The 13,606-nt window shown below is 38.6% G+C and overlaps 3 protein-coding genes across 4 annotated transcripts in view; 1 reads left to right on the top strand and 2 right to left on the bottom strand.

The window, feature by feature from the left end:
* Window positions 1–685: 685 nt before the first annotated feature.
* LOC306851260 (G protein-activated inward rectifier potassium channel 3-like) lies at window positions 686–4,231 on the bottom strand (the record flags this gene model as incomplete). The annotated part of the gene is made up of 3 exons (XM_079387422.1): window positions 686–1,032; window positions 2,132–3,347; window positions 4,085–4,231. The coding sequence occupies 3 exons, from the start codon at window positions 4,229–4,231 to the stop codon at window positions 686–688; spliced, it is 1,710 nt and encodes a 569-aa protein (XP_079243548.1).
* Window positions 4,232–5,146: 915 nt separating this feature from the next.
* On the top strand, window positions 5,147–10,342 carry LOC306851806 (IGF-like family receptor 1). Its single transcript, XM_079388252.1, has 7 exons — window positions 5,147–5,541; window positions 5,671–5,863; window positions 6,226–6,283; window positions 6,421–6,574; window positions 7,184–7,273; window positions 7,760–7,897; window positions 9,233–10,342. Exons 1-7 carry the CDS (start codon window positions 5,451–5,453, stop codon window positions 9,547–9,549), a joined length of 1,041 nt encoding a protein of 346 aa, XP_079244378.1. The 5' UTR covers window positions 5,147–5,450; the 3' UTR covers window positions 9,550–10,342.
* The window catches only part of LOC306851804 (histone-lysine N-methyltransferase 2A-like), a 41,794-nt gene continuing 38,468 nt past the window's right edge, over window positions 10,281–13,606 (bottom strand). The window contains exon 37 of one of the 2 annotated variants that reach the window (XM_079388249.1): window positions 10,281–13,042. In XM_079388249.1, the coding sequence (XP_079244375.1) occupies window positions 12,767–13,042 (276 nt within the window). In that variant the 3' untranslated portion in view covers window positions 10,281–12,766. The remainder of the gene's footprint in view (window positions 13,043–13,606) is intronic. The other variant, XR_013782535.1, reaches the window with a different exon arrangement.

Raw genomic sequence — 13,606 nt, 5'->3', positions numbered from 1 at the left:
TATTATCTATAAATACACATACAATATATATTTTGAAAATATTTACGTTTATACATTTATATTATACATCAATATATTTAATATATAAACAACATATTTTTCTTAAATATATACGTGCATGTGTTTGTATTTATATGTATATAATAAATTATGCAGATTACACACATATATTATGCGTAGAAAAACTTTTATTTTGGATGCGTTTGACAGCACTATATATTAATAATGGCAGGAATACTCTACTCTAACTTCTTAGCTTCAGACTATGATTCCATAAAGTCAGAGGATATTACATTTTCGGTATTTTGAGCCGATTGTAGATGACATTGTTTTCAATTTGCCATGCCTAAACAACAAGGTTTAGAACATCTTATTTAGTGTATGACGTTCCTTTTTTTCTCTGTATCTATTTACAAAGTTTTAAGATGTAGCCTATTATGTTTTGAAATCTGTTACAATGTTGCGTCGACTATTCCAAAAGACGCCGTTGCCACAGAAACATGATTGAGGAGGAAACAACCTTGCAGTGATCGCTCACTCTCAAAAAGTAAATGACTGAACTGATCCGGTCTCTATATTCAGAATTCTTTAGGCTACTTAAGATCCTTGGAAAATGCCTAAAGAGCACATATATGGGAACAACACTTCCGGAAGCTGAACCGCTGAGAAAGGGCACTCACAACAACTAAAGATATTCGCATTCGTTGACTTCTGACACTCGCTCCTCCTGGATGTTGTGGATAGTGAATGTGCGTGCTCCTGGTAGTTTCACTATGTCTTCTTCTTGGTCGTCCCCACCCAATTTCCAGTTAACACTGCCTTTCAGAAATTCCTGGAGCTCCAGTCCCACTTGCAGGGTCTGTAGGTGTTGCTCTTGTGCGCTGCAAGGCGGAAGAGGCACCGGATATGTGCTGTGGAAGCGTCTCAGGTCGACTCGAAATGCCCCTCTCTCCAGTGTCATGCACGGCTCAAAACGGGCTCCCCATTCGATCTCCGTCTCGATGTAGGAGGTCTTCGCTTGGCACATCATTCCTGTCAAACAAAGTTGTCAACGATCTGAGAAAGCATCATGTCTTGTTATAGTGACGAGCTAACTTGAACCTTGACCACAAGATGGCGCTATGGTGTAACAAATCGCATTCGTCTTCGCTTCTCCACATTAGTTTCAATCTATAATGTATGAGAATATATATATATATATATATATATATATATATATTTTCTTTTGGGGGGGGGGGGGGGGGGGGGGTAATCAAGGTTCTTGCCATTGTAATATTACTCACATGATAATTTAGCACATCCCTCCACATTTTCATTCAAGACATTCAAGACATTGTTGCTTGGATAGAACAGCCACAGGCTCAGCACCTGCCTACTTCCACTCACTATTATTGTGGTACCATCACAGAGAGGCTCAAAATCACTCTCCAGAACATTCTCCTTCACCATTCCCGGCTGGTGGAATGATCTTCCCACCCCTATCTGGAGTGTGGGATCCCTATCAATCTTCAAGCAACAACTGAAAACTCATCTCTTTCGACACTACTTGACTTCATCCTAAATTAAAAAAATTAAATAAAATTGTATTTCTCTTAATGTATTCATTCCCTTGCAAGCTTGTGATTTGAACAATTGAGACTTGGTCTGTGTGCCTCTTTAAGATGAATCGCTTTATGTATTCCCCAATTGTAAGTCGCTTTGGATAAAAATGACTAAATATAAATGTAAATGTAGTACAACAAATACATAGCCTACTCGTTTACAACTACCCAAATATAAATGAATGATTGAAGCTTTTACATAGTACTTCATTGTGTATTTCTGTACACCCAAAGCGCCTTACAATCATGTAAGTTCTTGATAGGATTTTGTAAGATTCACTCATGCAGCAAATTGTTTTTTGCAATTTAATTCAGTTATATTTATTTATTGTCTGTTTGTATGTATACACTTTACTTGGTTTCCCCACTTCTGAACAGCCCAAACTTAGTAAAAGTTCAATGAATAAAAGTGTGTGTGTTCATGCAATTATTGTTCTTCAAATACCATACATTGTTCTTCAAATGCAAGACATTTGGGTCAATGGGTCAACAGATAAATTGAGTAAAGAGGGCTATGACTGTGAACGCACCTGTTGCTTCCACAATTCCCTCCAAGATGACAATAACCTCAAATTGTTGCTTCCGCAGCTGCTCTGGCCCAAGCTCCCAGAAAGGACTGCTAGAATCGATGGTGTGTTGAATGACCTGTGGCTCCACCAGGAACAGACGGTCAGAGCCGCTCTCATAGCCCAAGTCAATCTCAGACTGCTCCAGCGGGAGAAATTCCCCCTCCGACGTCTGCCGAGACTTGATGAGTTTAGCACGTACTTTGGCATCCACCATGTGGCTGTCACGCAGATCACCGAGACGGAACATAAGGCAAAGACGGTCATCACGGTTGGCCACAACACAAGTACGGCTGAAAAGAAGCGTTTCTGCACGCTTCTTGGGACGTGAAATTTTGACGAACATGCAGCCCACCATAAGGGCGTCAATCATTGACCCCACAATGCACTGCGCCATGACCAAAAAAACACCTTCGTAGCAGCGTGGCGACACCGTGCGAGCACCATAACCAATAGTCCTCTGAGTTTCCACCGAGAAGAGCAACGCTGACACAAATCCATCTATATTGGGGTAGCACACATCAGCATCACCAGGAACTTCAAGATCTCCACGCAAGAATACATTTAGCGTATAAAGCCCTGCGAAAATAAACCAGGTGACTGAGTAGCACATCATAAACACGAAAAGAAACCATCTATACTGAAGGTCCACAAAAGAAGTGAAGATGTCAGCCAGGAATCGTTCTCTCTCAGCCATATGTGCCAAGTCTACCCTACACTTTCCATCTTTGGAGACGTAACGGCATTGTTCGCGAAGCTCTGGTGGGCAAGTAGGAGTCTGTGCGTTCTCGCTCTCTATTAGCTTGTTGCGTGCTTTAACATTGCACTCTACGTCCCGTACAGGTGTGCAGAGAGCACTGCGGGATGGGGTGCTGCGCTGAGGGCTTGTGCATGGACTTGCCATGTTGGGAACGCTAAGAGCATGGCGGCAACATGGATGAACATTCGGCTCACGTAAAGAACAACGCCTCATCAGCGCCAGCTCAGTCTCGGTAGGGGCGCAGATACTGGGTCTCTGGCCACGCATGTAACCACGCTGAGGGCTGTAGGGCAAATCTGTGGTGCTCTTGTGGCGCCGAATGGACACACTTGGTTTGGAGGTCTGGTTTGGCATAATGTCTGGCAAAGGAAAGGAGTTTCCACCTGTTGAATCAGGTTGATTATCGCTTTGAGGGAGAATCTGGAAAAGAACATGTAGAAAGATGATGACATAAATGTCAATATTTTTTTTCCATTTTCTTTAGCAAAACCATATAAGGGAAATGTCACTGTATTAACTTTTATCATCGCACTGGAGTTTAAGACTCAAGGTTCATTCAAGCCTTAAAAACCTTGTTATTTTGTTTGGATGACACTTATAATAATTACAACACATTTGAAGACTTTTTTTCACAGAATTACGAGATGTAAACTCATAATTGCAAGATGTTTACTCACACTGCAAGATATAAATCCGCAATTCTGAGAAGAAAAGATTGTGTGAAATATGAACTGAGAATTACAGGAAAAAAGTCAGAATTGTGAGATAAATCACAATTACCTTTTTATTTTTATTCTGTGGCAAAATCTGAAGTATACTTAATGGTAATATTATCAACACAAACATTCTGTTCATTATAAGCATAGACTGCAGTTTTGTCGTCCTCCGGTTTAAATGCTCGTGATCTTTAAATCTGGGAGGATAGTGATTGGGTGTGAATGTTTTTATAATTTATCAACTGTAAAAAAAAATCTAAAAGTGATTCTGAGGAAACTGTTACTCTTTCTTTCACAGAAGACAAGTCATACTGGTTTGGAATGACAGAATTGCTTCTGAGGAATGAGTAAAAATGATGACAACAAATAAAAGCGATGTTTCAATATGAGGGTGTGTTGATAAAATCTACCCACTGTAGAAATATATATCTTATGGCGCACTCCATCTCCAGGTTTACTCAACACAGCACAGCTAGATTTGGGCTTTAGATTGTTGATTGCGGCTGGTCTGGTCCTGGCATCGTCTTGTGTTGGCCCTGATGTGCCTCTGCCTTCTTCAACAGGTGCACTTCTGACCCCACTCAGCATGATTGAGAATATGGCACTACTTTAAACTAGTCAGGTTAAGCTGGATCCAAAACCTGCCAAAGAGAAGATATTGTCATGTTTTTTTGTAGTATTAAATAATGAAAACACTTGTAAAACATCACTGTTTAAGTGTAATTTGAAGTACTTCAATGTACAAAATGTGACAATTTATGAACTGGAGGTGAACAAAGGAAGGACGGGCTTAAATAAAGCAGTCAGACAGCCTGCTCTAAGCTTCTTCATCCGCTGGCTCAGCAGGATTGAGTCTTCCAATAAACTTTACTCTGATGACAAAGGCATTGCAAAGGTTTAACTCGTGATTGCTTGCTTATCAGCATATTTATCCAATGATGCATTATTCTGAAGTAAAACTAAAGGTGTCTTTAAACAGCCAGCTTTGCGCCTGCTTAAAATTCAGTGTAAAGCCACAATGCCACATAAAAGCCAGACTAAATTATACCTGCTTCAGCACCTGTTATCAAAGTATACAATTGTAATTACCATGTAAATGCATTTTTTTTTTTAACACAGCATTGTTTACACTGAAGTTTGAGCAGGAACAGAGCAGCCTTAACTTGTCTGTGTAAAAATGACTTAAATATGTTTTGTACATCGGCAGCAAATAAATCAATAAGAGAGAGAGCAAAGCACTTAAAAAAGGAAAATAAAATCACTTTATGGGACTACTACATATTTTGACCAATTTTATATTTAACTTTTACTTGTTTCTCAAAAACATGAAGTAATAAGAAGTTAGTCTTACCTAGTTTGATTCCAGCAAGAGCACAGGGCAGCTGGTCTCACGAGCAAGTACTGAGAACATCCTGGATGTGTCGACTCTGGACATCAAAGTTAATCATAATCAGCTTGAAATTATCCAGGTGTCTCAACAGACTACAGCAGAAAGGACAGATCAGCACTGTCATATCGCCCTTGGCATCGATTAGCTCTCCGATTAGGGAACGATAGCAACAAAATCCAAAGCATGAACTTCATGTTAATTTGTTAAAAGAACTGATGTCTGATTTTAGTCGTGATTGTCATTCATTCACTGGGAAAGGTGCTTCTCAGAGTAACTACTGTTTAATTATGACTATGTCGTCATTGTTTTAAATCCACAACCCACCCAACTCCTTCGTCTTCCTCTGAGCTCAGCTGGTTGATTCACTCAGTCTCTCAGACGGTTTCACTGCCACCACGTAAAGAAGAATCAGCCTCAATGACTTCAGATAGGTGTATAGAAGGGAAATTCTGGAATCGTCCTCTGCACAAATGTGAGCCGTGTGAGACTAAATATAAAATCATACAAGGTAAGTTTTCAATTCTGTGTCCTAATAACTTAAATGCGAATTATAGGCTATAGGGCGAATCACCCTGATCGCCACTGTTGGCGTCGTCTGAAAAATGCACGTTTACTCATTATTCTGTTCTGAGGACAGGTCACGAATTTACTGAAAACTGCGGGTGGTCCGACGAGCAACAGCAGATCGAGCCTCCTTACAGAGCATGCGGAGATGGGACATTTAATGATGGATCTCAAGCCATATGCCGAAAATGTCGCTCTTGCTCACCGCCACAGGTTATTGCGTCGGCGTGCAAAACCACTTCGGATACCATCTGCTGTAATCAAGGGTACGTTTAACTTTACATTGCACTTATTTACTGCGACTAATTTTAAAGAGTAATCTGGATGAATACATTGCTTATGTAAATTCTGAAAATCGAAGATAATTCTATCAGATTATGCTGCCAGGGTTTAGGGTGGGTGTATTTTACACGTTAATAAAGCCTCACACAACATTAATATCATACTGGAAGCACAATCTGATAAGAGCATTTTTCTCTGTCCGAAAGAGCTGTTTGTGTTTATTCAATTTGATTAGACAGTCCACTATACGACCATATAAAGTGGGCTTTTAATCTTGTCTCTTTTATTCCGATGCATGGATATTATTGTAAATGTTACTTGATATTTTTTTATTTATTTTTTGCAGAGAGCAGTTTTTTTATGGAAAATGTATCCCTCAACCGTCGCAGACCACAAGGATAACAGTAATAACGATTGTTCCAACTTTTTGAGTCGCTTTCTCAGAGAGATTAGCTTAAACTTAAAACAAAAAAAAAGTATTTTACTGCTAAAGCAAGATTGATATACTATTTTAACAGTGCAAATTCTTTTTTTTTGTTAGACTCCGAGTACGACTGTCCACATAACTAGCTCTGTTGCCAGCTCAAGCCCCTCTCTGAGACCTCCAAACTTCCCCGACTCCTCTCCAAGCCCTCAAAACTTTATGCCAAAACCCTCTCCAAGTTCAATGGGAAGGTCTCATTCACATTTCATAGGTATTGTTTTGAATTCCATTATTCTTAATCTTTATATTTACTTTGGTTTACCATATGCACATATTAAAAAGTTGTTTGTGCGTTTTTGAAAACTTATGCTGTAAAAAATATATATAAAAAATGCATAGTTAAAACAGTAATATTGTGAAAACATAACTACAATTTAAATCTAGTTTTGTATTTGAATATATTTTGAAATGTAATTTATTTTCCATGATGGAAATGCCGCATGATCCTTCAGAAATCATTTTTGAATAAGCTGATTTGCGAAACATTTCATATTGCAATTTTTTTGTGTGGAAATCCTGATACATTTTTAGGATTTTTTTAAAGGAACAGCATGTATTTAAAATACTTTTTTTTTTTTGTAACAACGGAAAAGACTTTACTGTTGATCAATTTAATTTGAAGCATAAATCTTACTGACCCGAAACTTGTGTATGTTATTGTACATTATTACAGTATATCACCAACCAAGTATGTTAAAATTTAGCCTACTCAGTTTGTACAGTTTATTCACACTCCGAGTAAGAGAGAGAGAGAGAATATGTTGGCTTTAATGCTGATCAAAAGCAGATGTGATGGTTTGTTTTCTTGTGCATCTTTTAGGGATCTATGTATGTTTTGGGATTTTATCAGCTCTCGCTCTGGTGTGTCTCTTCCTGTTCATCAGAAGGAGGACTAAACCTTTCAACAAAGGTCAGTCAAATAAAAACAAAAGGAGGAAGGAAATAAGGAAATCCTGCAGGTTATGAACGAATGAGGCTGATCTAACATTTTAAAATGAGCTCTTTAAAGTCTTTCATCTCATTGCTAAATGACATCAAGAAATGGTTGATTCGTAGTTTAACATGATGACAAATAATCTTTCATAAACAGACTGCTCTATGTAAACACTGTGACTTTCTCAAAACATTGCTCTGTTTGTTTTAGCATTACAACACACTGACCCCGGTTACTTTTTTGTTTGTTTTTTTGACCAATGCAAGATTGAGTTCTGGACATAATTATTCTAATTTCTGCAACCCTATTAGTCAATGCTACGGAGTCCGAAGTGACAAACTTTACATTTATTTTGTAGTATTACACAATTCCTATTGCTACATAACAGAGTTTTGAGTGCAATGAGTATCACAAGATTAACAAAACAATGTCAATTTCTCTTTTTTTATATATAAATGCCAGAATTTAAAAAATGCTGTAATGGAGCAAGTCATGAAAGCCTGTCCAAAAAGGGCATTGCCAGATATGAACAGGCCATCTCATACAACGTAATCAACGATGGTAATAACGATCACGAGACTGGATTGGCGCATCTGTTAGGTGGGTATACGAAAAACAGTTCCACATAACCCTACATACAGTGGGGATCGAAAGTTTGGGAACCCCTTGCAGAATCTGTGAAAATGTGGATAATTTTACCAAAATAAGAGAGATCATACAAAATGCATGTTATTTTTTATTTAGTACTGTCCTGAGTAAGATATTTTCCATAAAAGATGTTTACATATAGTCCACAAGACAAAAAAATAGCTGAAATTATTAAAATAACCCCATTCAAAAGTTTGGGAACCCTTGGTTCTTAATACTGTGTGTGGTTACCTGGATGATCTACGACTGTTTTTTTGTTTTGTGATGGTTGTTCATGAGTCCCTTGTTAGTTCTGAACAGTTCAACTGAGCACTGTTCTTCAGAAAAATCCTCCAGGTCCTGCAGAATCTTCAGTTTTCCAGCATCTTTTGCATATTTGAACCCTTTCCAGCAGTGACTGTATGATTTTGAGATCCACCTTTTCACGCTGAGGATGATTGAGGGACTCAAACACAACAATTAAAAAAGGTTCAAACATTCACTGATGTTCCTGAAGGAAACACGATGCATTAAGAGCCGGGGGTGAAAACTTTTTGAATTTGAAGATCAAGGTAAATTGTACTTCATTTGTCTTCCAGGAAACATGCAAGTATCTTCTGTCGCGTCAGAAGGGCAGTACTAAATGGAAAAATATGATATTTCAACAAAATAAGAAAAATTTGGACCTCTTCATCCTGTTCAAAAGTTTTCACCCCCCGGCTCTTAATGCATCGTGTTTCCTTCAGGAGCATCAGTGAATGTTTGAACCTTTTTTTAAATTGTTGTGTTTGAGTCCCTCAATCATCCTCAGTGTGAAAAGGTGGATCTCAAAATCATACAGTTACTGCTGGAAAGGGTTCAAATATGCAAAAGATGCTGGAAAACTGAAGATTCTGCAGGACCTGGAGGATTTTTCTGAAGAACAGTGCTCAGTTGAACTGTTCAGAACAAACAAGGGACTCATGAACAACCATCACAAAACAAAAAAACAGTCGTAGATCATCCAGGTAACCACACACAGTATTAAGAACCAAGGGTTCCCAAACTTTTGAATGTGGTTATTTTAATAATTTCAGCTATTTTTTTGTCTTGTGGACTATATGTAAACATATTTTATGGAAAATATCTTACTCAGGACAGTACTAAATAAAAAATAACATGCATTTTGTATGATCTCTCTTATTTTGGTAAAATTATCCACATTTTCAGATTCTGCAAGGGGTTCCCAAACTTTCACACGCCACTGTATCTCCTTTGCAGTCATTTTCCAAGTGAAAAACTGGTTATTTTCTATAAATATTTTCACAGCCCCTGAGGTCCAGAATGCATCTCTGAAAACGGTGCTGAACAACTTGGATGTTCTTGAGGAGCTTGTGTTGGTATTAGACCCAGACATTTCTGGCGCCAAGAACACTCGTCACCTTGCAGCCCAGTGCTCCTTCTCCTTTGCCTGGATAAATTATGCCTATTCCATGAAGGACCACAAAAGCCCCCTTGTTGCCGTTTTGGAGGGTGTCGTCACCAAGAACCCAGACTGGACTGTCGGTCACCTCACTGAGCTGCTAACCGCTATCGGTCGTAACGATGCAGTGGAGATTTTGGCAAAGCTTCCTGCAGGTGTATAAGAATAATTCATGTGATATTTTAACACAAACTAGTCATTTACAATTATAATGTATTGTTGAACACAATCTCATAAGAATTTGTACGATCTGCTTACGCCTCTCTGAGGGTCAATGCTTAGTATTTGTTCAAAATAAGAAATCATTCATCGTAGTGCACAACTATAAACAGTGGAACTATTGGAAATAGTTTTCTGATGAGATTGTGTATTTTTTCCCTATAAATGTGTTCAGTATTCAGTGACAGTTGTTGACGCACACAATGCTTGAATAACGTACTCAGATTGACCCAGATGAAAACAACATGCTTCATACAGTTAACATATGGAAGCATTTACAATCTCGAGTCCATATGGAAGCATTTACAATCTCGAGTCCATCTTGAAACATTTACAATCCAAGACAAAACACTTTTTGGGGTTTCCCCTAACTGTTGCTCTACCTCCATTTCATCCTAGTTCATTCTTGCATGGAATATATTTAGTTTTATATAGTATATGAAATGTAACAGTATTAATATTTCACAATTTGGATTTTTGTTAAATTACTAGAATTTATGAAACAAAAGTGCCCTTTTCTTCTAATGTTTTTATAAGCATCATAAATCTTGGAAATATATAATTATTATTATTATTTGTCCTCAAACCATTTCAGAAAGCAGCATATCTTTAGTTATTAGTAGCGCACAACTGATTCTATTGTACAGTCAGCACAAAGATCACAATAAATCTTGAACTTTGTTCAAACATTGTACATCTTTATTAAGCAAAAACATTATAAATAAAAAAAGTGCATAGAAAAATTAAACAGGTTTAGAAATATGTATACAACTATTTACAAACTTAGGGGTCATTTGTACAAGGTAGCAAAGACACGTGTTTTTTAATTTGAAGTCTTTCAACACAACGTTGTTGTTTTTTTAAAATAACCTACACTGGAACAGACCCAAGAACCTCTGGGAGACGCATTATCACAGGAGGTCCTGACTAGTGCTTTGCATCCTTCATTGCACACGAGCCAACTCTGCATGACAGAACAGACCAAGCAAATCTAGTTTTGCATTAGTATTACTTGATGTTGTCTGAACAGCTTGAGGTAGAATCCTTGCAAGTCGGGTGGTTTGATTAAAATCTGAGATCCGCTAAATTTCAGGTTCTGGATGGAGATTCTCCCTCCACATAATTACAGAGTAAGGAAAAAGCAGGAGACGACAACGTGATTTAGTGGGAGGAAACTTCTCCTTTGAGAAAGTCAAATAAAATCAGACATTTAAAACAAATAGCTGGCTCAACACATCACCTCGTAAAAAGGCCACGTTGCAAGAACTCATCCTCAATGTTCAATTTAAAGAAAAATGGGGAAAACGGTTTAAAACAACAGAAAAAAAAAACCCTGAAGAAAAGTCTGATAAGACCTTGGTCACATACAAAAAGCACAGACCTATGGATAAAAACTCCCATAAAGACATACATAAAACGCTCTTACAGTCCGAACGATCTTAGATGAACGATGGCATCAGCTTGTTGATTTTTTTCCTGCATGAAGAAGAGACCCAACTCCCAAATCTTTCAAGGAAAATTAAGGTGCCGAGTGCCACCGTCTACTGAAAAACTGTTTCAATAACTCTTCTATAAATATATATAGATCTTGTATACATCGCCTTCACGGTCCTACGTCTCTAGGACACTTTAAGCAGTTTCTAACTCCCTAGATATATGTAGAGCTCCAATTGTATGTGCAATTGTGGCAAAAAATGATTTATTGCAGGAACAATCCAGAACGTCATCACACCTTGACGCAATGAGGATGCATTTAGTCATGATTAGCTGAAGTAGTGTCCTCTACTACACGACGAATAGAAACTCAAATATCCAATCTCCACAAGTTTTGTTTCGACACAAGGCTCTCAAGAGGTATAAAAGCACAAACATGCTAAAACGCTGCAATTTGAGTACTCTGAATGGGGTTTCAAAACACCACTGACATTTATGGGCACATTGTTGGAAAGCGTGTCTGGGTGGCTTTGCTATTTTAGTACCAGCTGCAGCAACTACGGCTCGCACGCAACATGAAACGGTAATGTTTTTATCCCCTTTAGGACTCAGGCTTAGCACCATGGAGGTCATCAAGTTTAAAAAACGCTTATACACTTACACCACAGAACAAGCCCGCAAAACAGAATGAAGAGTTAGACCTACCTGTAAAAATGCAACGAAAATAAATTAATTGTTAAAAATAAAGCCTTTGAGAAGATTAAAAGGGTTTTCAAGCAAAAAAACAGTCAAGAGACAAGAGTGAAATGCAACAGAGCGAGTCTGTTACCGACCGCCATGAGCAAGGAGTGGATCCATGGGTCATACTGAGGGGTTTACAGTGTTGTCCTGAGCAGTGTGAGTCTTTCTCAGCTAAACACAAAAGTGTGATCTAAACTAAAATCGATAGATACAGATCTGAATACGTTCACGTCATTTCATTAGTAATATGCATGTTTTTATAGAGTATCCTTGCTGCCGCTATGCTTTTACACATGTGGTCTGTACTATAAAATGCTTCTCAAGCACAGAGGTGGTTCCGTTCATATTGTGAAAATCCAGCACTTTAAGGTCGGCACAAGGGAGGTCGTTTGGAATTTAAAGGTCATTTATGGGAACTGAACACTCTGAACTCTTGGCAGCGCATTCCAGGTTTTGGAAAGCATAAAAACATGTGGGAATAATTTAAAAGTAGTCACAACTTGTCGCAAAATGTACAACGACTCTGCCTACAGTTCAATATTTGTGCCGCTTTTCTTCCTCGTACTTTGCTGCTTATGAACTGGTTTAAAACCGCTGCTTTGAAACCGGGACTCATTTCAAAACCACTAATATTCCGATAAAGCTTTTAATAAAGCACAGAGGCGGCAGCATGGTGGGAAATGTTCTTGAAAAGGCCTTGGCCATGTTTCCACACATCATTCATGCACCCAGTCCTATCTGCACTACTGGATCGAATGTTGACTCATCAGCAGGAATCCAGGTTGAAGGACGACATGAATGGATACAAACAGCAACGGTGGTCCTTGTATCTGCCAGTTGAAGGACTTTGAAATTGAAATGGTGACTGTGTTAAGCTTTGCAACCTTCAGCTTGGACCCCCTTTACCCGTCAATCCTCAATCTACCGCTTTTACCCGTCTAACTCCACTGTCGTCCAGTTGCACTGCAACTTCTCCAAGCTCCTTTTCAGTTTAAGAAGCGCCGACAGCGCTTAGCGCCACAGTTGCAGCCGAGCTTGTTGCTGGCATCTTCTATAGGGAACTTGTAGTCATAGGTCAGCTCCTCTCCACGGTAGATCTTCCGCAAGGCGAAAATAACTATGTGCTTCTGACCTTCTACATTGATGACTCGAGAGTAGCAGTTTGGCTCGCAGGAGTGGTTGATGAACCGCGCCGCGTTACCATGCATCGTGGCATCTACCACATCAAAGTCGTCGATGCGGAACATATAGCATCCAATGCCCTGGAAGAAAGAGCAGTAGAAAGAAGTGGTATAAGTGATATTCAAACTCTGACCCAAATCTTGCGTATATTTTCACCTTTGCATCACAGGAACAAAGTATATTTTAAAAAATACTGAAATAGGAACAATTATTTTAAACTGTAACCAAATTTCACTAAATTTTTGACCATATAAAATGCAGCTTCGGTGAGCATTAGAGACTTTTTGCACTCTGGTAATAAAAGTAAAATGTTTCTAGGCAAAATATGAGTTCTTATTTTTCTTTTAATGCCGGGGATGGTGTCTTAAGCCCGATTTGGACGGTAATTGTTTCTCAGGGGGACGTCAGTGATTTTCACCATATACAGGGGGTAGTTGGTGATTTAATTGCAGTCTGAATGCAGGACGTCTGTGTTTTTCTGACCACCCCTGTAAAAATCCCCAGCCAAATTACCTACTGTTTTTTTGACAAACACCAAGGTCGTGTGGTAATTTAATTGCCATCCGAATACACATCTCTGAGTTTACGAGAAGAAATTGATTGAAAATTCAGCGTTGAAACCCTTTTTGAACACTCCCGAACAC

Source organism: Barbus barbus, assembly GCF_936440315.1.
Source record: "Barbus barbus genome assembly, chromosome: 31".
NCBI lineage: Eukaryota > Metazoa > Chordata > Actinopteri > Cypriniformes > Cyprinidae > Barbus > Barbus barbus.
Note: the sequence above shows the minus strand (reverse complement) of the source record. Positions and strands in the feature narration are given on the sequence as shown.

Bases quoted from the DNA above. Each gene is read 5' to 3' on its own strand.
- LOC306851806 (XM_079388252.1), top strand. From the start codon at position 5,451: ATGACTTCAGATAGGTGTATAGAAGGGAAATTCTGGAATCGTCCTCTG. The intron at 6,575-7,183 runs GTATTGTTTTGA...TGCATCTTTTAG, and splicing joins GTCTCATTCACATTTCATAG to GGATCTATGTATGTTTTGGG. The intron at 7,898-9,232 runs GTGGGTATACGA...ATATTTTCACAG, and splicing joins TGGATTGGCGCATCTGTTAG to CCCCTGAGGTCCAGAATGCA.